The sequence below is a fragment of the Saimiri boliviensis genome, chromosome 1 (assembly GCF_048565385.1).
Source record: "Saimiri boliviensis isolate mSaiBol1 chromosome 1, mSaiBol1.pri, whole genome shotgun sequence".
Taxonomy (NCBI): domain Eukaryota; kingdom Metazoa; phylum Chordata; class Mammalia; order Primates; family Cebidae; genus Saimiri; species Saimiri boliviensis.
In genome coordinates, this window is record NC_133449.1 from 190920125 (window position 1) to 190946392 (window position 26268).

General features: G+C 38.7%; 1 protein-coding gene and 2 pseudogenes across 5 annotated transcripts in view; 2 read left to right on the forward strand and 1 right to left on the reverse strand.

The window, feature by feature from the left end:
- DMXL1 (Dmx like 1) overlaps nt 1-26268 on the reverse strand; it is a 170352-nt gene that overhangs the window by 118368 nt on the left and 25716 nt on the right. For all 5 annotated transcript variants that reach the window (XM_074382300.1, XM_074382293.1, XM_003920672.4 and 2 more), the window contains 4 exons: nt 24661-24727; nt 22995-23173; nt 20309-20498; nt 17633-17801 (listed from right to left, as the gene is read on the reverse strand). In XM_074382300.1, the coding sequence (XP_074238401.1) occupies nt 17633-17801; nt 20309-20498; nt 22995-23173; nt 24661-24727 (605 nt within the window). The remainder of the gene's footprint in view (nt 1-17632; nt 17802-20308; nt 20499-22994; nt 23174-24660; nt 24728-26268) is intronic.
- On the forward strand, nt 278-1010 carry LOC141579883 (septin-7 pseudogene; annotated as a pseudogene).
- LOC104651872 (septin-7 pseudogene) lies at nt 1808-2349 on the forward strand (annotated as a pseudogene).

Genomic DNA, 26268 nt, shown 5'->3' on the forward strand with positions numbered 1-26268 from the left:
ATCATGCCACTGCACTCCAGCCTGGAGGACAGAGCGAGACTCTGTCTTGGTAAAAACAAAAACAAAAAAACCCACCAAAGTGGTACATTTATTACAACTGATGAATCTACACTGACACATCACTACCACCCAAAGTCTGTAGTTTACCTTAGGGCTCATTCTTGCTGTTGTACATTCTACAGGTCTGAACAAATTTATAATAATATTTCATTTATCTTTAAATCTCTGGAATATACTTTATTTAATCTCTAAATAAAATTTCTACCTGGGGCTGGTCATGGAGTGGGGAGAGGATGTTTCAGTCAGCAAGAGATCTGTTGCTAAGGAGAGAAGCATCAACAGCAGCAGGGTAGCTCAAAAGAAGAACACTGAAGTCTATGTGGGATTTTCCAATCTCCCAAATCAAGTGTCCAGAAAATCAGTGAAGAGAGGGATAGAATTCATACTTATGGGTAGTGGGTAAATCTGGATTGGGAAACTTCACATTAATCGACTCATTCCTCACAGACTTGTATTCTCCACAGTATGCAGATTCTTGTCATAGAATTAGAAAGACTGTGCAGGTGGAACTATGCAAAGTTTTAATCAAAGAAGATGGTGTTCAGTTGCTGCTCACAAGCGTTGATACCCAAGGATTTAGAGTTGCAGCGGGTAATAGTAATAATAGTAATTGTTGGTTACTGATACACTGATAGTAAATTTGAAGACCATCTAAATGGTGATAAAACAGAATTGTGATAAAACAGATATATGCCTGATAACAGGGTGCAGTGTTGTTTATACCTCATTGCTCCTTCAGGACATGGACTTAAACCACTGGATACTAAGTTTATGAAGCTTTTGCTTGAAAAAGTGAGTATCATCCCACATATTGCCAAAGCAGACATGCTGATACCAGAGAAATGCCAACAGTTTAAAAACAGATAATCAAAGAAATCCAAGAACATAAAATTAAAATACATGAATTTCCAAAAACACATGATGAAGAAAATAACCTTTTAAAAAGATAAAGGACTGGTTGGGTACAGTGGTGCATGTCTGTAATCCCAGCAATCTGGGAGGCCAGGGCAGGCAGATCACTCGGGGCTAGGTGTTTGAAACCAGCCTGGTCAACATGATGAAACACCATCTCTACTAAAAATACAAAAATTAGACAGGCATGGTAGCATGTGCCTATAATCCTAGCTACTTGGGAGGCTGAGTCACAAGAATCACTTGAACTCAGGAGGCAGACGTTGCAGTTAGCTATCAGCCACTGTACTCCAGATTACCAGATTAAGTAATTCTGTAAGTTTAAAGTTGAATTAAAATTCTATCTTGGACAACCAGCTATCGCCAGGCTTGCCTGGGTGACAGCCAGACTCTGTCTCAAATTAAAAAAAAGACTGTTTACTTCTTGCTGTGGTAGGTAGTAATACTACCATTGAAGTTACTTGAGTCAGAATAAGACAGTATCCTGGAGTGTTGCCGGTGTTGAAAATGGTGAACAGGCCGGGCACGGTGGCTCACACCTGTAATCCCAGCACTTTGGGAGGCTGAGGTGGGTGGATCACAAGGTCAGGAGATCAAGACCAGCCTGGCCAAGATGATGAAACCCTGCCTCTACTAAAAATACAAAAAAATTGGCCAGGCCTGGTGGCAGGCGCCTGAATCCCAGCTACTCGGGCGGCTGAGACAGAGAACTGCTTGAACCTGGTGCGGTGGAGGTGCAATAAGCCGAGAAAGTGCCACTGAACTCTAGCCTGGGCCACAAAGCGAGACTCCAGCAGAAAAAAAAAAAAAGAAAGAAAGAAAGAAAGAAAGAAAGAAAGAAAATGGTGAACACTGTAATTTTACAATTCTAAGGAATAAAGAACACACATGTAAGACTTGAAAGATGTCCCCGATAATGCCCACTATGAAAACTACAGAAATAGAAAACTGGTAGCTGATTTACAATGGAGTTGATAACAGCAAGAATAAAGGGCAGCTTACTAAGAGCCCTCTGGCACAAATGGAAGAGGAAAGAAGAGAGCATGAAGTTAAAATGAAGAAGATGGAGATGCACATAGAGCAGGTGTTCAAGATGAAGGTCAGAGAAAAAGTTCAAAAACTAAAGGACTCTGAAGCTGAGCTCCAATGGTGCTAAGAGCAAAAAGGAATTTAGAAGCATAGCACAAACAATTAGGAAAAACGTCATTGGTTTGAGGATGAGAAAGCAAACTGGAAAGCCCAACTCAACAACTTATTTCATAACAGAACTCTTCAGGACCCCTGGAAAAGAACAATAAAAAGTTAATATCTTTTAAACACTCTATTGACCACCAGTTACGCATTAGTTGCCAATACCAGCTTGGACATCAGTGTTAGATGGATCTGTTTTATCATTCTCCACCAGTTTTATCCATAATGATGAATTTAACAACATGACAAACTTTTGCAGTTACTGTTCTTGATGGCGATTATGATGCCTTAAATTGTCTACGGTGTTGTGCACTTAGAAAGTAACAGTTCTATGTACATTTCCTATATTTTCCTTTCTGTCTTTTATTGAACAGATATCCTCAATCTAATGCAAGATAACATTTTATTGTTATACAATCAGGTCCTGGTGGCATAATTGTTTACAGGATATTCCAAAATAAAAGGATGCTGCAAGGTTTTCAGTGAGGATAAACTGCCATAATACGATGCAAACTAAGTTTTTTCTATGATAATTATAATACAAAGGTTCCAGTCAATGTAGCATATACAATAATGTAATTATATATACTAATATATAACAATAAATGTTATTTTTAAATAACAAATTTATTTATTTTAAATGTTTTAAAAAATTTTATTGTTTAAATAAAATGTTTAATTTTTAAAGAAATAAAATTTATTTTAAAATATTTATTTTAAATTTATTGTTTATATTTTTATTTATTATTACGTATTGTGTATATATATATTTTTTTTCTTTTTCTTCTGAAACAGAGTTTCACTCTTGCTGCCCAGGCTGAAGTGCAATGGCAGTCTTGGCTCACCGCAACCTCCACCTCCCAGGTTCAAGCAATTCTCCTGCTTCAGCCACCCAAGTAGCTGGGATTACAGGCATATGCCACCACGTCTGGCTAATTTTGTATTTTTAGTAGAGATGGGGTTTCACCAGTTGGCTAGGCTGGTCTCTAACTCCTGATTTCATCACTGCCTCAGCCTCCCAAAGTGCTGGGATTACAAGCATGAACCACTGCATCCAGCCAATAGAGTAATTTAGTCTAACACAGTCGACCATTCCATTGTTTAGAAATACAAATGAAAAAAGAAAAAAACCTATATGCTTACAAAGTGTATCCAGAGCTTTTTTACAGCAACCTTTGTTTGTCTGTTTTGGATTCTTTAAATATATATTATCCTCATTTAGTGCCCTCCTTAGCTAGAATCTCATTACTAATTCATTTTTGTAACAACATTTCATTTAGATATTTTCCATATATTGGCCCTGCCAAAATAGAATATAGCATCTTTCATAAGGTGGGATGGGAACCAACAAGGAAACTCTCCTTTAACTCCATTTTTATATTTTTTGTAAGTAGCAGTGGGGAAATAAGCATTTATAGAGCATTTCTATGCAAAATTGTAAAGCTAAGAACCAATCTGTTTCTATCTATGTAGTCTATTTCACTAGAAGAGAAAAAATTACTTTTACTCTTGAAGAAAAAAAAGTCACCATTTTGCACTTAGCTGTATTCTTACGTTGCATTTCTGTATTTTTTTGGGGGGTACCATTAACAATTCATGTAACAATGTTGTGATGTAAAAGAAAAGATTTCCCGGGATCTCAAGAGGGCAGGGTAAGAGTCAGCTCCGGAAAGCAGCTCCCAGCAAGAGAGACGCAGAAGCCAAGTGATCTCCACAATTCCAAACGAGGTACCAGGTTCATTTTGTGGGTCTGGTCAGACAGTGGGTATAAACCAAATAGGGCAAGTTGCAGCAAGGTGGGCACTGCCCCACCCAGAAGGGGCATGCAACCAACCGGAGGACAGGGGGGACCTCCCCCTCTGGGACTACAGTTCAAATACAGCGCTCTACCCAAGCCCTACACAACCCACAGAACAGGAGATCTTCATCAGGCTGAAAAGCCTTAGCAAGCTGCCTGAACAAGGCAGAACAGCAACTTCTGCCAGCGCCCTGGCTGCAGCATGGATCTAGGCCGAAGCACTGGCTGACACCCAGAAAGCCAAAAAGCCAGTGGGATGGAGCTACCCGCCCCCCAGTAAGAAGGGGAACAGAACACAGGAAACAGCCCTAAGGGCAGGATGGGTCCTGACAGGACGGGTACCCCACTGCACAAAGCCCAGCAGGCCAAAAAACTCTCACTCCAGAGTTAGGCACCCAGAAAGTCAGTTAGTGAGCGACCAGGAACTATCCAGCTCTGCCAGTGAAAGGGAAGCTACTATTACAGAAGCCAGCCTAATTTTCCTGAGTAAACAAGAGACACAGCAACTCTACTGAATCCTTGGAGGCCCAGAGGGCTTCTGCAGGCAGAAAAAGGAAAGACCGCCTCCCCAAGCAGCTACCTGAGATCAAAACTATATAAATCCAAGAGATGGAGAGAAACCAGTACAAGAAGAATGAAACCATCAAAACCCAGAATGTCTCTCCCCCACCACAAGATCACAACTCCTCACCAGCAAGGGAACAAAGCAGGATGGAGAACAAACTTAACGAACTGACAGAAGCAGGCTTCAGAAGGTGGGTAATAACAAACTTCGCTGAGTTAAAGGAACATGTTCTATTCCAATGCAAAGAAACTAAAAACCTTAAAAAATTTTAGACAAAATGCTAACTAGAATAACCAGCTTACAAAAGAACATAAACAACTTGATGGAGCTGAAAAACACAGCACAAGAACTTCATGAAGCATACACAAGTTTCAATAGCTGAATAGATCAAGCAGAAGAAAGGATATCAGAGATTGAGGATCAAATCAATGAAATAAAACAAAAGAAAAGAGAACAAAGAGTGAAAAGAAATGAACAAAGCCTTCCAGAAATATGGGACTACGTGAAAAGACCTAAACTACACCTGATCGGTAGACCAGAAGATGACAGGAAGAATGAATCCAAGCTGGAAAACTCTTCAGGATATTATCCAGGAGAACTTCCCCAGCCTAGCAAGGTAGGCCAACATTCAAATACAGGAAATACAGAAAACACCACAGTGACACTCCTCTAGAAGAGAAACCCCAAGTCACGTAATCATCAGATTCATCACGGTTGAAATGAAGGCAAAAATGCTAAGGGCAGCCAGAGAGAAAGGTCGGGTCACCCACAAAGGGAAGCACATCAGACTCACAGTGGAGCTCTTGGCAGAAACCCTACAGGCCAGAAGAGTGGGGCCAATATTCAACATCCTTAAAGAAAATAACTTTCAACCTAAAATTTCACATCCAGCCAAACTAAGCTTCATAAGTGAAGGAGAAATGAAATACTTTATAGACAAGCAATTGCTGAAAGATTTTGTCACTACCAGACATGCCCTGCAAGAAGAGCTCCTAAAGGAAGCTCTTCTTCTAAACACAGAAAGGAAAAACCAGTACCAGCCACTGCAAAAAAGAACCAAATGGTAAAGACCAATGATGCAATGAAGAAATTATGCCAACCAAAGGGCAAAACAACCAGCCAGTAATAAAATGACAGGATCAGATTCACACATCACAATATTAACATTAAATAAAAATGGACTAAATGCCCCAATTAAAAGACACAGACTGGCGAATTGGATAAAAAGCCAAGAACCATCAGTATGCTGTATTGAGGAGACCCATCTCATGTGCAAAGACACACAGAGACTCAAAATAAAGGGATGGAAGAAGATTTACCAAGCAAATGAAGCGCAAAAAAAAAAGCAGGGGTGGCAATCCTAGTCTCTGATAAAACAGACTTTAAACCAACAAAAATCAAAAGAGAAAAAGAAGGGTATTACATAATGGTAAAAGGATCAATACAACAAGAAGAGCTAACAAGCCTAAATATATAATATATACGTACCCAATACAGGAGTACCTAGATACATCATGCAAGTCCTTAATGACCTACAAAGAGACTCCTGAACAATAATAATGAGAGACTTTAACACTCCACTGTCAATATTAGACAGATCAACAAGACAGAAAATCAACAAGGAAATCCAGGACTTGAATGCAGATCTGGACCAAGTGAACTTAATAAACATTTACAGAACTCTAAACCCCAAATCCACAGAATATACATTATTCTCAGTACCACATCACACTTACTCTAAAATCGACCACATAACTAGAAGTAAATCACTCCTCGGCAAATGCAAAAGAACAGAAATCATAACAGTCTCTCAGACCACAGTGCAATCAAATTAGAACTCAGGATTAAGAAACTAACTCAAAACCACACAACTGCATGGAAAATGAACAACTGGCTCCTGAATGTAGACTGGATAAATAATGAAATGAAGGCAGAAATAAAGATGTTCTTCAAAACCAACAAAAACGAAGACACAACATACCAGAAACTCTGGGACATATTTAAAGCAGTGTCTAGAGGGAAATTCATAGCAATAAATGCCCACCTGAGGAGCAAGGAAAGGTCTAAAATCGACACCCTATCATCAAAATTGAAAGAGAAGAGCAAGATAAAAAAAAAATCAAAAGCTAGCAGAAGACAAGAAAGAACTAAGATCAGAGCAGAACTGAAGGAGACAGAGACACAAAAAAGCCTTCAAAAAATCAACAAATCCAGGAACCGGTTTTTTGAAAAGATCAACAAAATAGATAGACTGCTAGCCAGACTACTAAAAAAGAAAAGAGAGAAGAATCAAACAGATGCAATAAAAAACAACAAAAGGGGACAACATCACCACCGATTTCACAGAAATACAAACTACCATCAGAGATTATTACAAACAACTCTATGCACACAAAGTAAACCTGGAAGATATTGATAAATTCCCGGACACTTGCACTCTTCCAAGACTAAACCAGGAAGAAGCTGAATCCCTGAATAGGCCAATAACAAAGTCTGAAATTGAGGCAGCAATTAAGAGCCTACTGACTAAAAAAAAACTCACGTACAGACAGGTTTACAGCTGAATTCTACCAGACGTACAAAGAGGAGCTGGTACCATTCCTTCTGAAACTATTCCAAACGATTCAAAATGGGGGAGTCTTCCCCAACTCATTTTATGAGATCAACATCATCCTAATAGCAAAACCTGGCAGAGACGCAAGTAAAAAAGAAAACTTCAGGCCAATATCCATGATGAACATAGACGCAAAAATTTTCAGTAAAATACTGGCAAACAGAATGCAACAGCAACTCAAAAAGCTTATTCATCATGATCAAGTAGGCTTCATCCCAGGGATGCAAGGCTGGTTCAACATATGCAAGTCTATAAATGTAATCCATCACATAAACAGAACCAAAGACAAAAACCACATTATTATCTCAATTCATGCAGAGAAGGCCTTCAACGAAATTCAATAGCCCTTTATGTAAAAAACCCTCAAGAAACTAGGTATCAATGGTACATATCACAAAATAATAAAAGCTATTTACGACAAAGCCACAGCCAATATCATACTAAATGGGCAAAAACTGGAAGCATTCCCTTTGAAATCTGGCACTAGACAAGGATGCCCTCTCTCAACATTCCTATGCAATATAGTATTGGAAGTTTTAGCCAGAGCAATCAGGCAAGAAAAAGAAATAAACAACATTCAATTAGGAAAAGAGGAAGTCAAATTGTCTCTATTTGTAGATGACATGATTGTATATTTAGAAGACTCCATTGTCTGAGCCCAAAATGTCCTGAAACTGATAAGCAACTTCAGCAGTCTCAGGATACAGAATCAATGTGCAGAAATCACAAGCATTTCTATATACCAATAACAGACTAACAGAGAGCCAAATCAAAAGTGAACTCCCACTCACAATTGCTATAAAGAGAACAAAATACCTAGGAATACAACTTAAAAAGGATGTAAAGGACCTCTTCAAGGAGAACTACAAACCACTGCTCAAAGAAGTAAGAGAGGGCCGGGCGCGGTGGCTCAAGCCTGTAATCCCAGCACTTTGGGAGGCCGAGGCGGGTGGATCACAAGGTCGAGAGATCGAGACCAACCTGGTCAACATGGTGAAACCCCATCTCTACTAAAAATACAAAAAATTAGCTGGGCATGGTGGCTTGTGCCTATAATCCCACCTACTTGGGAGGCTGAGGCAGGAGAATTGCCTGAACCCAGGAGGCGGAGGTTGCGGTGAGCCGAGATCGTGCCATTGCACTCCAGCCTGGGTAACAAGAGCGAAACTCTGTCTCAAAAAAAAAAAAAGTAAGAGAGGACACAAACAGATAGAAAAACATCCCATGCTCATGGTTGGGAACAATCAACATCATCAAAATGGCCATACTGCCCAAAGTAAATTATAGATTCAACGCTATCCTCATCAAGCTACCAATAACCTTCTTCACAGAACTGGAAAAAACCACTTCAAACTTCATATGGAACCAAACGAGAGCCGGCATAGCCAAAACAATCCTAAGCAAAAAAAAACAAAGCTAGAGATATCACACTGCCTGACTGCAAACTATGCTACAAGGCGACAGTAATCAAAACAGAGACATAGACCAACGGAACAGAACAGAGGCCTCAGAAGCAACACCACATATCTGCAATCATCTGATCTTTGACAAACCTGAGAAAAACAAGCAATGGGGAAAGGATTCCCTGTTTAATAAATGTTGTTGGGAAAACTGGCTAGTCATATGCAGAAAGCAGAAACTGGACCCCTTCCTGACACCTTACACTAAAATTAACTCCAGATGGATTAAACACTTAAAGATAAGACCTAACACCATAAAAACCCTAGAAGAAAACCTAGGGAAAATCATTCAGGTCACAGGCATAGGCAAGGACTTCATGACTGAAATACCAAAAGCACTGGCAACAAAAGCCAAAATAAATGGGATCTAATTAAACTCCAGGGCTTCTGTACAGCAAAGGAAACAATCATTAGAGTAAACTGGCAACCAACAGAATGGGAAAAAAATTTTTGCAAACTACCTATCTGACAAAGGGCTAATATCCAGAATCTACAAAGAACTAAAACAGATTTACAAGAAGAAAAAAAAAAAAACCATTCAAAAGTGGGCAAAGGATATAAACAGACACTTTACAGAAGAAGACATCGATGAGTCCAACAAACATATTAAAAATGCTCATCATCACTCATCCTTAGAGAAATGCAAATCAAAACCACATGGAGATACCATCTCATGCCAGTTAGAATGGCAATCATTAAAAAATCCGGAGACAACAGATGCTGGAGAGGATGTGGAGAAACAGGAACACTTTTACACTATTGGTGGGAGTGTAAATTAGTTCAACCCTTGTGGAAGACAGTGTGGCGATTCCCCAAGGACCTAGAAATAGAAATACCATTTGACCCAGCAATTCCATTACTGGGTATATACCCAAAGGATTATAAATCGTTCTATTAGAAAGACACATTCACACGTATGTTCATTGCGGCACTGCTTGCAATAGCAAAGACCTGGAACCAACCCAAATGTCCATCATTGATAGACTGGACAAAGAAAATGTGACACATATACACAATGGAATACTATGCAGCCATAAAAAACGATGAGTTCATGTCCTTCATAGGAACATGGATGAATCTGGAAAGCATCAATCTCAGCAAACTGACACAAGAACAGAAAACTAAACACCATATGTTATCACTCATAGGCGGGTGTTGAACAATTAGAACACATGGATACAGGGAGGGGAGCATCACACACTGTAGTCAGTAGGGGGAGGTTAAGGGAGGGACAGCAGGGGTGGGGAAGGTGGGGAGGGTGGGGAGGGATAATGAGGGGATAATGAGGGGAGAAATATCAGATATAGGTCGTGGGGGGATGAAGGCAGCAAACCACCTTGCCATGCATGCACCTTTGCAACAATCCTGCATGATCTGCACATGTACCCCAAAACCTAAATTACAATTAAAAAAAAAAAAAGATTTCCAACATAGTAATGTTTGCCACTATTATTAGTGGTAACAGATTTAAATGGTAAATTTAATGTAACTATTGTAAAGGAGATTAAATTATATATTCTACATTTCATAGTATAATGTATTTTTAACCAAAATGTTTCAACACTGAAACATATTCACATGATAAAAATGTCTATAATTTGTAGCTCTGTTAATAGGAATATTTATAACAAATTTTGGTAACAAGCAAATTTTAAGCTGATCCACACACACAAAAAAAGTCATCACCATAATGTCAAAGGAACTAGGAACATATCCTAGTAGCAACAATTTGTTTTTACTTAATAGACTGACCTATTAAGTTCTTTAATGATCTATCTAATTCTAAGATGGACTGCTTATTTGTTAGCATCAAGACTGAAGTTGAGGTTCCCTTTTCATGGTCAAGGAAAGCATTCAAGACAGTACACCTCAGCTAAAGAAACATTTGTTCCTTGGTACTACTTTTTTTTTTTTTTGAGATGGAGTCTCGCTCTGTCACCCAGGCTGGAGGACAGTGGTGTAATCGCGGCTCACTGCAGCCTCTGCCTAGTTCAAGCAATGCTCCTGCCTCAGCCTCCCAAGTAGCTGGGACTACACACACATAGATAGATAGATAGATAGATAGATAGATAGATAGATAGATAGATAGATTTTTTTTTTCATAGAGACGGAGTTTCATCATGTTGGCCTGGCTGTTCTCAAACTCCTGGCCTCAGGTGACACACCCGCCTCGGCCTCCCAAAGTGTTGGAATTACAGCTTGATATTCTGACCCCTTGGTATTACTTTTGATATAAATGTTAAATTGAGTATACTGAAGTACAAATCCAGTCAGTTGTGACAAATAATCCATAATTAGTAGAAGCAAGCAAAAATTCAAAGATCATATTAAATCAAACTTGGATCATGCTGGTATCTGCTAAACTGTAAAGGCTAGAATGAACTCAAGGAGTATAAACAATTTTCTCCAAAATAAATCTATTTTTTAAAAGAAAGGTAAAGGCCAGGTGTGGTGGCTCACGCTTGTAATCCCAGCACTTTGGAAGGCCAACGCAGGCAGATCACAAGGTCAAGAGTTCGAGATCAGCCTGGCCAATATGGTGAAACCCAGTCTCTACTAAAAAAAAAAAAAAATTAGCTGGGCACAGTGCCAGGTGTGTATAGTCCCAGCTACTCACAAGGCTAAGGCAGGAGAATCGCCTGAATCTGGGAGGCAGAGGTTGCAGTGAGCCGGGACCATGCTACTGCACCCCACCCTGGGCAACAGATCGAGACTCCATCTCAAAAAAAAAAAAGTAAATAATTTGAATTAAATATCTCTTCAAACAATGTATCCATTGTTAGGTACCATATTATTAGAAAGAATATTATAGGAGATGAATGTAAAGGAAAGGATTAAAAAAAATTTTCTCCTGTCCCTTCTATTGGAGATAGGTTCTAAGACTTGATAGCTACATCCATTCCAAGAGCATCTGTTTATAAGTGTATATTCCTTAGTATAATTATTTCACGATATTAATTTATCCCCTGCCTGATTATACGCTTCATGGGAGCAAGAACCTTACCTGTTCTGATTACCACTGTATCATTATTTCCTACCACAACTTCTAGTTCCTACACTGGGACAGATTAAGCACTCAGTAGTAACCTTGGCTGGTCTCACTGCCAATCCCATTCTCCCTAGGTGGATACACAGTGGTGCCAGAGATTAAGAGGGTGCCCCCAAGAATTCATGGGTAAGACTTTCTGATATCTGACTTACAATCAGCCCCTCAAAAGAGATAAGCAATGCCTTTAGTAGGCCTTACTGTTAAATTCACAAGAAGACAGGATAATGCTGGCTTTTTTTTTTTTTTTTTGGCTAATATAATTTTCTTTTGGTTTTAAATGGAAGCTTTGGATTGCTTTTGCAAGTGTTTATATGAAGAAGCAAATACTATCCACAATTCTAGCAGCCTAATGGCAATCACCTGTATGTCCCATCAATGCCTCAAATTAAACATTTTATTATTTTTTTTGAGAAAGAAAAAAAGAATAATAAGAAAAAGAATAAAGAAGAGGAAGAAGGAGAAAGAGGAAGAGGGAGAGAGAATGGGGGTATTGCTTTATTGCCTGGGCTAGAATGCAGTCTAAATATGGGTATGCCTATAATTGTCCTTAATAATGGAGACATAAAAGAAAATGAAGGAAGAGAATAACAAGGAGCCAATCAACATTTCATTTAAACTTCTAAGTTGATATGATGTGGTACTGATAAGAGTGTATATTTTGTGTATTTAAAGTGGAGAGTTCTATAAATGTTAATTATGTTTACTTGCTCCAGATCTGAGTTCAAGTCCTGGATATCGTTAATTTTCTGTCTTTGATCTGTCTAATATTAATGTTGAAGTCTCCCACTATTATTGTGTGGGAGTCTAAGTCTCTTTATTAGTCTTGTATGTCTGGGTATTCCTGTATTGGGTGTGTATATATTTAGGATCTTTAGCTCTTCTTGTTGTTGCATTGATCCTTTTATCATTATATAATGTCCTTCTTTGCTTCTTTTGATCTTTGTTGCTTTAAAGACTATTTTATCAGAGGCAAAAATTGTAACTTCTGCTTTTTATTTATATATTTTAGCTCTCTGGTTGGTAAATCTTTCTCCATCTCTTGTTTTGAGTCTTTGTGTATCCTTGAATGTGAAATGGGTCTGGATGCAGCATACTGATGGGTTTTAGTTTTTTATCCAAATTGCCTGTCTGTCTTTGGATTGGGGGATTTAGTCAATTTAAATTTAGAATTAATAATGATATATGTGAGTTTAATACTGCCATTTAATATTAGCTGGCTATTTTGCCCATTAGTTGATGTAAATTCTTCATTATATTGATGCTCTTTACTTTTTGGTATTTTTTAGAAAGGCTGATACTGTTTGTTCCTTTCTATGTGTAGTGGTTCTTTCAGAAGCTCTTGTAAAGCAGGCCTGGTAGTGATGAAATCTCTGAGTGCTTGCTTGTTCACAAAAAACTTTATTTTTCCTTCACTTATGAAGCTTAGTTTGGCTGGATGTGAAATTCTTGGTTGAAAGTTCTTTTAAGGATGTTGAATATTGGTCCCCACTCTCTTCTGGCTTGTAGGGTTTCTGCTGAGAGATCTGCTGTAAGTCTGATAGGCTTCCCTTTGTGGGTAACCTGACCTTTCTCTCTGCCTGCCCTTAGTATTTTTTCCTTCATTTCAACCCTGGTGAATATGACGATTATGTGCCTTGGAGTTGCTCTTCTTGAGGAATATCTTTGTGGTGTTCTCTGTATTACCTGGAGTTCAATATTATCCTGCCTTACTAGGTTGGGAAAATTTTCCTGAATAATATCCTGAAGTGTAATTTCCAGCTTGGATTCATTCTCTTAGTCACATTCAGGTACACCTATCAAGCGTAGATTAGGTCTTTTCACATAGTCCCATATTTCTTGGAGTCTTTGCTCGTTCCTTTTTATCCTTTTTTCTCTAATCTTGTCTTCTTGTTTTATTTCATTGAGTTGGTCTTCGACCTCTGATATCCTTTCTTCTGCTTGATCAATTCGGCTGTTATAACTTGTGTATACTTCAAGTAGTTCTCGTATTGTGTTTTTCAGCTCCATCAGTTCACTTATTTTCCTCTCTAAATTGTGTATTCATGTTAACATTTCATCAAACCTTTTTTCAAAGTTCTTAGTTTCTTTGGATTGGGTTAGAACAAGTTCTTTTAATTCACAGAAGTTTCTTATTATCCACATTTTGAAGCCTGCTTCTGTAATTGGAACACACTCGTTCTCCATCAAGCCTTGCTTCATTGCTGATGAGGAACTGTGATACCCTGCTGAGGGAGAGGCATTCTGATCTTGGGTATTCTCAGCCTTTTTTGGCTGTTTTCTTCCCTTCGTTGTAGATTTATCCATCTGTGGTCTTTATAAGTACCATCTTTGTTATTGGGTTTCTCAGTGGACGTCCAACTTACTGATTCTCAGCGCCGAAATCTGAGCAACCCACTGCGCCGACTAAATCAGCGGCGTTAAGATTGATGGTGCTTTTCTGACTCTGCACCAAGAACCAACACTCCGAGGCGCCGGCAAAACCACCTCGCCGGTCACGAGAGTCGCGCTGGTGACCCGTGGGGCTCCTCTGCTGGGAATCTCCTGGTGCGTGAGCAACAAGAATTCATGTGAAGGTGTGGTGTCCTCTCGTTCTTTGTGCTTTCACTGGGAGCTACGATCCCGAGCTGTTAGTGATCAGCCATCTTGGATCTCTCTCCTAGCAGAAGCATTCTAACCAAAAGGAAACGCATCTCTTCTACGTCCTGAACACACTCAAAAATTTGAATAATGTCATTTTTACTAAAAATCTTCATGGACAGTGTATAAGAATTAGAACTAAGAGAACATGCTCTAGGAGTGCCTATCCTGTAACTATTTCTACTGATGGACAAATAAGTGAAGCCAAGTCTGAGAGTCGTGCTTTGAATAAGAAATAAAGCATCCAGAAAAGTCACTCCAACAAATCAAATTTAGGGAAAGAAATTCTCCATAGGGTCCAATCTAGCTACTAATGTTTAACTTGCTGGATATTTTCCTTAGGGACCTAACCATCTAAAGAAAGATCTTAGAGTTTTTGTATTGGAAGCTAGTCAAGGAAATACCACACTAGAATTGAGGGTTCCTTTTTTTCAGTAATCCCTCAAGCTTTTTTCATTAATACAGAATTCATGCTTTCCTTATTCTCATAATACTGTCCTTTACTCAGCGGGGATCTTCAAAACTATTCAACTGTCCTTAAAGTTGACTCTGGGCATCATAACCGTTGTCAGTATGTTTTAAATAAAGGTACAAGCCTACATTTGAAGACTTTTTTTTTTTCTTCTTGAGATGGAATCTCACTCTGTTGCCCAGGCTGGAGTGCAGTGCATGGTACCAGCTCACTGCAACTTCTGCCTCCTGGGTTTAAGCAATTCTCCTGCCTCAGTCTCCCAAGTAGCTGAAACTTACAGGTGCACGCCACCACGCCCGGCAAATTTTTATGTGCATTTTTTAATAGAGACAGGGTTTCACCAGGTTGGCCAGGTTGGTCTTGAACTCCTGACCCCCAGTAATGTGCATGCCTTAGCCTCCCAAAGTGTTGAAATCATAGGCATAAGCCACTGTGCCTGGCCTCAAGCCTATATGATTTTTTAATAAAGATAATTCAATATTCCCCCATTTATTCTTGGCTTATAAATTCTTTTAGAGCTAGGACTGTTGTCAACCAAATAAAATCTAGGTCAGCAGATACTTTTCATTCCTACCACAATATCTCTACACTGTGACTTATCAGAGTACTTCTTGCTTTAACAGATTAAATTCTATTCAAGTAATTAATGGGCCATCTTTATCACTGTATTTCCTTGAAGAATGCAATACTGTAAATCCAATGTACTATATGGAAATAGGTTATCCTTCATTTATGCTTACGAATATTCCACAATGGCCAGATTATAGGCCTCCCAAAGTGTCTATAATCCCAGCACTTTGGGAGGTCATGATGAGTGGATCACCTGAGGTCAGGAGTTTGAGACTAGCCTGGCCAACATAGTGAAACCTCGTCTCTACTAAAAATATAAAAAATTAGCTGGGCATGGTGGCAGGTGCCTGTAATCCCAGCTACTCAGGAGGCTGAGGCAGGAGGTTGCTTTTACTAGGGAGGTGAAGGTTGCAGTGAGTTGAGATTGCATCACTGCACTCCACCCTGGGCAACAAGAGCGAAACTCTGTCTCAAGAAAAAAAAAAAAATTTCATAATAAACAAAAACTCATCAAGTAGCTGTTAGTGGTTATCTTCTAGGGAGAGGGACAAAGGTGTGGCAGAGTTGAAAGGAGGCTTTTACTTTTTATACAAATAACACCTTATGCAAATATTGCCTTTAATTTTTTTTTTCAAGTAATATTCCAGGGCTCTACTTTAAATGTTCCAATTGTGACAACTAGTTTTTATACTCACAAAAATTATTTACTCAATGTGGGCAGATTGCTTGAGGCCTGGAGTTCAAGACCAACCTGGCCAACATGGTAAAAACCTGTCTTTATTAAAAATGCAAAAATTAGCTGGGCACGGTGGCGCATTTCTGTAGTCCTAGCTTCTTGGGAGGCTGAGGCATGACAATTGCCTCACCCTGAGAGGCGGAGGTTGCAGTGAGCCAAGACTGGACCACTGCATTCTAGCCTGGGTGACAGAGCAAGACTCTGTCCAAAACAAAAAAACAAACAAAAAAATATATATATGTAATTTATCTATCTTTTAAAATAAATATTAATGTGTTTATTTTTAATATATTAAACATATTTATTTTTGACTCTGTATATTATTTTATATACATATAAAATAATAAGTGCTGACTGGGTACAATGGCTCATGCCTGTAATCCCAACACTTTAGGAGCCAAGCCATGTAGAACTCTTGAGCCCAGGAGTTCAAGACCAACCTGGACAACATGGAAAAACTGAGTCTCTATTAAAAATACAAAAAGTTAGCTGGGCGTGGTGGTACCTGCCTATAGTCCCAGCTATTTAGGAGGCTGAGGTGCGAGAATCACCTGGGCCTGGGAAGTTGAGGTTGCAGTGAACCATGTTTGTGCCACAGCACTCCAACCTGGGCAACAGGAATGATTCCTCGTCTCAAAAATAGTAAGTACTTACATTTTCAAATTCATAGGTAGACCCAGATAATCTAGATCTCTTAGTCTAACAGTACATATTTGACTACAGAGATTAAGTTTCTTAATTCTTCCAGTAATAGCTTTTACGTATTTCTGCCCTCTTTATGGAATGGCTCCAAAGATCAAGTACCAAATGCAAAGATTTTAACAACTATATGATAATCATAAAACACTACTTTTAGAGGTTGGGCATGGTAGCTCATGTCTGTAATCTCAGCATTTTGGGAGGCCAAGACAGGAAGATCGCTTGAGGCCAGGAGTTTGAGACCAGCCTGGGAAACACAGCAAGATTCCGTCTCTATGAAAAATAAAAAGTCCGGGCATGGTGGCTCATGCCTATAATCCCAGCACTTTGGGAGGCTGAGGCAGGTGGATCACGAGGTCAAGAGATCAAGACCATCCTGGTCAACATGATGAAACCCCATCTCTACTAAAAATACAAAAAATTTAGCTGGTTATGGTGCGCTACTCGGGAGGCTGAGACAAGAGAATTGCCTGAACCCAGGAGGCAGAGGTTGTGGTGAGCTGAGATCACACCATTGCACTCCAGCCTGGGTAACAAGAGCAAAATTCCATCTAAAAAAAATAATAATAATAAAAATAAAAAGTAAAAAAATACAATACTACTTCTGTAGTACTTTTATTAAGTAACAGTTCAAATCTCAACTTTTGAATAAATGATGAACTTCAATGCCTTATCAAGATCCTAAATCACAAATAAAATCATGGCCTAAAAGGCAAACAAACAGAAATCCATTAGCTTACTACAATGAAAAGTGGGCTAAGAAAGTCACCTCCAATATTCTACTTATTCCAAAACTAAAAGTATAACTTACTTGTTATAAAATCAATCTATTCAATTTCAAAAACATGTTTTGAACAATGTTTTATTACCTGTGGCTGGGTTGATGCTGGCTGCAATATGAAAGTGGCAAAGTGCATTGGCATGCAGTGGAGTGTTCCTGTGAACATGATGAGGATCCTGCTGATGCGGCAGATATCCAGTATGTGCTACAAGTGCAAGTGATCTCCTCCGACCTCTACGAAAATGTCTCAGATTTACCTGTGTGAATAGAAACAAAACTAATACCTATGTTGTCAAAAGTTGTATATGTGTAAGCTATGTAACAATTGTCAGAAGTTACATTTATCCTAGTTCAGAACATATTATGTGTAAAAACACCTTCAACATTTTTGTATAGCAAATTTGAATCCTGAACAATAAAGCCATGACTTAAAGTACCTGGCTCTTCTCTTAATCCTCACACAATGTTTTGCAATTTTTATTTGGTTTGTTTTCTTAAAATGTATTTCCTAAAATCTAATGTTAAAATTTTTTTTGGCCAATACTATTGTCTGTGAATGACATCTCTATATAAACTGTCCTCTTTTGTCTATAGCTAACTCTTTGTGACCACAAAGTATTAAATAATATTACCTTTGCACATGGGACATTTCATAATTTACAAAGCATTTTCATAGGGATCATCCCATTTGATGCCATGAGGCAGGCAGTGCAAATATTGTTATTCTCATTTTTCATATGATAAAATATTTTATAGAGAACCCAAGGTCATCTAGCTAAGAAGATGCAGGGAAAAAGGTAGAACAAGTCTTCAGATTCCTGGTCAGTAACTTCTTTCAACTATTACTACCTGTAACCATTCTATTTGTTGTTGAGTCAACATAGATTTTATTACATCCTAAGCCATCAGAGTATTATTCAAATTAGAAAAATAGTTGCTGCAAAATCACACAAAGCATTCAAAGATAAATTATTTTAAAATCATTTCTGTTTTCAGGGCCGGGCGTGGTGGCTCACGTCTGTCATCCCAGCACTGTGGGAGGATGAGACATGCAGATCATTTGAGGCCAGGAGTTCAAGACCAGCTTGGGCGGGAGGATTACTTGAGCCAACATGGCAAAACACCATTTCCACTAAAAATACAAAAATTAGCTAGGCGTGGTGGCCCACACCTGTAATCCCAGCTACTCAGCATGCTGAGGCAGGAGAGTTGCTTGAAACCAGGAGGCAGAGGTTGCAGTGAGCTGATATGCTACTACAATCCATCCCAGGTGACAGAGAAGACTCTGTCTCAAAAAAAAAAAAAAAAAAAAAAAAATCCACAAAAAAATAAAATCACTTCCTGTTTTCAATATTAAGAAAATGAAAGGCTGGGAGTCATGGCTTATCCCTGTAATACCAGCCCTTTGGGAGGCCAAGGCAGATAAATCACTTGAGGTCAAGAGTTCGAGACCAGCCCTGGCCAACATGGTGCACCCCTCTCCCTACTAAAAATATAAAAATTAGCTGAGCATCATGATGCACACCTGTAATCCCAGCTACTCAGGAGACTAAGGCCAGGAGTACAATGAGCCAAGATCACACGACTGCATTCCAGCCTGGCTGACAGAGTGAGACTCTGATTCAAAAAAAAAAATGGTAAGAAGAAGAATCTGAATTATTATTCTACTATTGCTTCTCAGCCTTTAGGCTAAGATCAGGTGTATTACTACTCTATCTTTAGTGTGTCCAAACATCAAAAGTTGACTTTTACTCTCCAGATGAATTTGTAAAGACCCCAAGTTCTGGGGTGTGTGGTGGGGTTTCTAAAGATAAAATGGTAGGAGGAGAAAATAGAACAAACTACTCAAGCTCTAAGAAAGAAAAAATATGGTTGGTTTTTTTTTTTTTTTTTTTTGAGACAGAGTCTTACTCTGTCACCAGGTGTCAGGCTGGAGTGCAGTGGTGCGATCTCAGCTCACTGCAACCTCCACCTCCCAGGTTCAAGCAATTCTCCTGCCTCAGCCTCCCGAGTAGCTGGAACTACAGAAACATGCCACCACACCCAGCTAATTTTTTGTATTTTTTAGTAGAGACGGGGTTTCACCATGTTGGCTTGGATGGTCTCGATCTCTTGACCTTGTGATCCGCCTGCCTTGGCTTCCCAAAGTGCTGAGATTACAGGCATGAACCACTGCACCTGGTCTGTTATTTATTTATATTTTTTTTTTGAGATGGAGTTTCGCTCTTGTTACCCAGGCTGGAGTGCAATGGTGCGATCTCAGCTCACCGCAACCTCCGCCTCCTGGGTTCAGGCAATTCTCCTGCCTCAGCCTCCTGAGTAGCTGGGATTACAGGCACGTGCCACCATGCCCAGCTAATTTTTTGCATTTTTAGTAGAGATGGGGTTTCACCATGTTGACCAGGATGGTCTCGATCTCTCGACCTCGTGATCCACCCGCCTCGGCCTCCCAGGTCTGTTATTTTTAATAGTCAAATATTTGCATTCTCAGATTTTACTTTATGTTACTTTAGCTAAGTCAAATGTAATCATCCTTTTACCATTATCATCAGTTAACCTAAAATTAACTTGATACTTACAGGTAGTTTTGTGCTCCAGACAAAATTTAGACAAAAATATATTCTTTGAACCAAATAAAACTGAAAATTTTCTAAGAATTATTTTCCTAGGATATAGATTTTTTTATAATAGTACTGTGTTACCAAAAAGGCAATGTACCAAAGGTTTTAAAATTTGTAGTACGTTATGTAACAAAAACACTCACTTCTAAAGCATTTTGAACTCGTTCTTTACCAGAAGCATTTCTCTTGAAGTTATTTGTTAAATTAATTGATTCAGTCCAATGGTTGTAGTCACCTCCATATAGCAAACAATCATTTGGTAAAAATGTTTCTACCCAAAGACGACACACATTATCTTTGCAGCAAGTCAACAGTACATTACATACAGAAGCCCTAAGGAATAAAAAGATTTTAGAAGCAAAAATACAAATTTCACATAGTATCACAGACAATGCTAGGATGTTTCTTTTATTACTTAAAAGTTCCAACTAAGGTACCAATGAAGAAAATGTCACTATGTACAGATTTCATCACAGCAAATGTTTGCCAACCTATTTCTTTTCTGCCTAGAATTCAGTAGTTCTTGTTTCAATAACCTTGCCAAATTTTATTTCTTTTTTTTTTTTTAAGAGATGTGATCTCACTATGTTTCCCAAGCTGTTCTCAAACTCCTGGGTTCAAGCAATCCTCTGGACTCAAGTAATCCTCCCACCTCATCCTGCGATTACAGGCATGTGCCACCATCCCAGCTCTCAATAAGATTATTTTTACATCTAAAAAAATAAAGACTGAGATTAAGCCAGGATCTCTCAGTTGACACACAAGAAACAACTACATCCTCTAACAAAATTTTCTGATTTATTGAGTAGATAGTTCTCTGAATTATATCATATGCTTCATCTCTACTTCCTATAAAGGAACCTGCACACAGTCACACCAAGCTAGTAACTACTCAGTACAATAATTCTCTCCTTGCCTATCAGATGCCCAAAACAGTAAAATGCAAGAATTGAATATTCATGATAAAATAAGTACTAAACACTTCCCCCCCTCCTTAGTCATCCTTGACTTTCAGTTAATTTCCTTTTTGCCACCTCCTTAAAATAAAAGCTAAAATCAATTACATATATATTAATAAGTCCCATAAGCATCAAGAGCTCAAAGGCTGAAGCCCTATAAGTAAAGACTACCTTCTGTAAGGAAACTCAGCAAGTTTAGAAAAAAGAAAGAAAGGGTCATGATGTTTTGTAGTAGTAACTTGTTCCAGCATATATATCTGCTTTTTAAAAAACTGAACAACAATCAGTAGGTTTTATCAGTAACTCAGTGAGTTACAGTAAATGAGAAAAGAAATCAAAATATTGTATAGTAGCCACTCTGTTAGACATACCTACTGACTAATAAAGAAGTTGTTCCAGAAGAGAAGGGAGAACAGCATGATTTGTATTGGTTGCTCTCTCTTCTCCTTCCTTCCACCATTCTCTCATCACTCCCCCTCTGGACCCCTTTTCTCTTTCTGTCTACTTCCCTGTCTTCCCCTCCCTTTCTACTTCCTCTCTTGGCTTCCCTCTCTCACCATTCTTTGCTTTCACAGCCTTTCAAGGCCACCCTCCCTTTCTATCTCTCTCCTTCTGTCCTCTACCTCTTCTTCCTAGCACCTTTTTTCTTTCTTTCCCCAACCTCTTGTTTCTCCTCCTTTCCCCATCCTTGCACCCATCTCCCTCCATTTTTTCTCACTCTTTTCTCTATCCCTTACCTAGCTCTAGCTACACTATAGCTCAAAACACCTCTTTAGCAAAATTCATAAACAGTGAAAAGGTAGGGAAAAAATACAGTGGTCATATGATGTGGCCAAATTGAAAGTGGCCATATGGTACAAAATGGGATTTCTGGCTGTGCACAGTGGCTAATGCTTGTAATCCAGCACTTTGGGAGACCGAGGCAGGCAGACTGTTTGAGCTCAGAAGTTCAAGACAAGCCTGGGCAACATGGCAAAACCCCATCTCTACAAAAAATCCAAAAAGGAAAAAATATATTAGCCCAGCGTGCTGGCTGGTGTGCCCCTGTGGTCCCCGCTATTTGAGAAGCTGAGGCAGGAGGATCACTTGAGCCCAGGAGGTGGAGGTTGCAGTGAGCCATGATTGGGCCACTGCATTCCACTCTGGGTGATAGAGTGAGATCCTGTCTCTAAACAAAACAAAACAAAAACAACAAAAACCAAACAAAAAACAGTAAGAGATTTCTACCTGTACTTAAGTAATAGGTCTCTATAACCTACTAAAATTCACTATGGTATTAACTCTTTCCAGAACTAAAGAAGGTACTGAGGGTGTGTATGTGTGTGTATGTCAGTGTGTGCTTGTGTGGTTAAACTAATACCTATTTCTGAGAAGGATAATGTAGGGTATTAACCTACTCTCTTTTCCTCAGATATGCTGGGAGCAGTCAAATAAACATGTGAGAACTCATGGTATATCCTCTTAATAAAGCCATTTTTTAAAAGAAGAAAACCAGGAGAGACATACTAGAAGGTACAAGATGAGAGAGTATGTAAAAATATAAACAATCAACAATCTGGAGAATAAAAGATGACAGAATTAGACACAAAACACAAAGAAAAACAAAATATGCACAATTTTATGACTTAAAGACATTTGATATGGAGGTAAATTATCTCACCTTAAAGTCCTTTAATATGGCTCTTAACCTAAGCATTAATCACAGGTGACCCACAGCCAGAGATGTGCAGGCCAGAGACTATCTAATATTACTCTAATCTTCATAGGCTCAGAAGTCCTGTAACTATGGACTCTCAAAAGTGAGAGAAGCGATTCAAGTAACAAAGATGATGTTCCTTATTATGTGGGAAATAATGACCAATCCACTGACCTAGGCATATATTTGCTTGTTTTACGCCAGGAAAATCCATTTACGGCTCGAGGATGGGCCAGATATACAAAAGAAAAGTCAATTTCTCCTTGGGATTGTTTTTCTGAACTTCTATCTGGAGAAGTAACAGCTGTCCGCCAGTTTTCTACATTATACCATACCTTCAAAAGACAGTCATCCTAATGAGAAAACAAAAAAGAATAACATGCAGATCAGAATTAAAAATTAAATAGCAAAAGTAATATTTTCCTCCTCAATGGCAAGAACTTGGGGATGGGAAGAGAGGCTGGGCACAGGGGAATTAAGAAGAAAATTCTAATTCCGGCACTTTTCTATTAGCATTCCCTAACTTTGCTTTAAGAACTGAAGTGTGTGAATGTGTGAATTCTGTGCTCAAGGAAAATTCTTGCTAATTACTATAGAGTATGGGGAATGGAGTCATTCAGGAAAGATTGAAAAATGAAATAAAGGATTTATTTTCCCGTAAGCCAAATATTAAATAAATACCACTAGCAGACTTATGAAGACTGCTAATTATTGAAAAAAAAAAATACTTTTCATGAATTAGCATGTGACTTTTCAAAGAAAATGTTGATAATGAAAATAATGAGTTAATATATTAATACTATATAAAATATTCTATGTACAATCAAATTTATACCTCCTAATTTGGGAAATAAGGGAAGAGCAAGGGAGACTAGAATGTACCAGGTGCTGCTTTTAAGCTATAACTGAGTTCCCACCTGAAAAGTCAATCAGAATAAACAGCTCCACTTCTCTCCTAAAAAACAAAAATCTTACTGTGGTTTTAGAGTATCTCACACGCTTAGTTTGCAGAAGGCTTTGAGCCATGAGAACAATAATTTGACTTAGTAGTAGTTCATGAAATGCTCTATGAACCAATGAATAAAAATAACTTCAAAGAAATACACTGCTTTAAAGTCAACAGGTAGTAACAAAGTATGCACACTAAAGAAATGGTTACTAGTATCTTTCTAGAAAAGTCTTACATATTAAAAATAGCCTAATATACACCAACTAAAAGGTAATATAAATAGAAGCTATGCTTTATTGATTATATACTACATGAAAGGCACTGTGCCAGTCACTCTATACCAGGCATTCCCAAACTATGGCCCGCGGGCCGCATGTGGCCCCCTGAGGCCATTTATCCGGCCCCCCGCCGCACTTCAGGAAGGGGCACCTCTTTCATTGGTGGTCAGTGAGAGGAGCACAGTATGTGGCAGCCCTCCAACGTGTCTGAGGGACAGTGAACTGGCCCCCTGTGTAAAAAGTTTGGGGACGCCTGCTGTATACTATATACATTGTCTAAATTAATCCTATGGTTAATGAACTCTGAGGTAAGTGTTTTTATCCTGTTCTTACACATGTGAAAAAAAAGGCTCAAGAAGATTCATTTGCCCAAGATGAGAAAGCTGGTAAATGGCAGATTTATATCCAGATCTGCCCCTAAATCTATGCTATTTCAATTATATAACACAGCCTTTTAACACCACAACAATGTAGTCAATTTCCGATACTTAAATTTTTTAGTGGAAACTATTATTTTCAAGTTAAATAAACAAAAGTGCAGACAGTTAACATTTTTAAGGTTTCAAAGTAAACTATAAACATATAATTTGGCAACAGCATTTTCACAATTTACCTTCCCAGCAGTCGCAAAAAATTCTCCATCTGGTGAAAATTTCATTAAATGAACTTGGGAAGCAGTTCTGTAAATTAAACAGATAAGGAATAATTTGCAATGAAAGCTAAAAAGTTCAATATTCTCAAAATTATACATCAGTAATTGCTTCAAATGACAGAAAATTTTGTTAAGTTTCACACTCACATCTTTGTGTACCTGAAAAACAAACTAGTTAGTAAGATAAATTTTAAATGTAAAAACATCCAGGCATAAGAATCACGGAAGGAATGACTTGTCAAAATCTTAAAGCCTGAAGATAAATCTTTAAAGCCTAAAGTCATAGCACTCATTCCCTTAGAATCAGAGAGAGTGGTTTCACTTCTTTAATCTGGAAATCTAGTTTCCAGAACCATGGATTCCTATATGCCAACATACATTTTCATGGATAATATATAAATTTGCCTTAGGGTAATACCTAAAAGATTACGTGTGGGTTAACAGGTGACTTGTAGCAATTAGGGATTCAGCCTGCCAGCTTCACCTATATACTTAGTACATACTTAACTTTTCTTTTCTTTTTTGTTTTTTTGAGATGGAGTCTCGCTCTGTGGCCCAGGCTAAGTACACTGGTGTGATCTTGGCTCACGGCAGCCTCCACCTCCTGGGTTCAAGCGATTTTTCTGCCTCAGCCTCTGGATGCACCACCATGCCCAGCTAATTTTTTTGTATTTTCAGTAGAGATGGAGTTTCACCATATTGGCAAGACTGGTATCTTGACCCCGTGATCTGCCCACCTCAGCCGCCCAAAGTGCTGGGATTACAGGTGTGAGCCACTGCACCCGGCTGCCTTTTCTTCTCAAAGGAACTTTGGTTCATTTCTCTTCATTGCCTTCCCTTACAGCTACTCACATATACTGAGTTCAAGACATCCACCACTATCATTGCTTTCCTTTTCTTTGCCCAAATTCATGCTTAGATAAACACTAAATTTATTTCTAAAGCAATCCAAAGAGGAATTCTGTCACATTTCATTTCAGATACAAATAACTTTTTTTTTCTGATTGTAAGCATAATACATTATAGAAAAATTGATACAGGTAGATAAAAAGAAAATGAAATCATTTATAGTTTTCACCAATACCACCACATCCTTTCCTCAGAAAAAGCCAATGTTAATATTCCCCTTCTCTCCATTCTCTCTACTTTCTGCAGGAGAATGTGGGAGAAGTAAGGCTACAAACTGAAGCCATATTTATCACCCATTAAAAAATATGAAATGGGCTGGGCACAGTGGCTCACATCTGTAATCCCAGCACTTTGGGGCGGGGGGTGGACCCAAGTTCAGGAGTTCGAGACCAGCCTGGCCAACATGGTAAAACCCCATCTCTACTAAAAATACAAAAAATTAGCCAGGCATGGTGGCGTGCCCCTGTAATCCCAGCTACTTCAGAGGCTGAGGCAGGAGAATTGCTTGAACCTGGGAGACAGAGGTGGCAGTGAGCCGAGATCACACCACTGCACTCAACCTGGGCAATAGAGCAAGACTCTGTATTGAACAACAAAAGTATGTCATGAACATCTTTGCATATAGATGCAAAAGATGTGTATATGTGTCCAGGTATATAG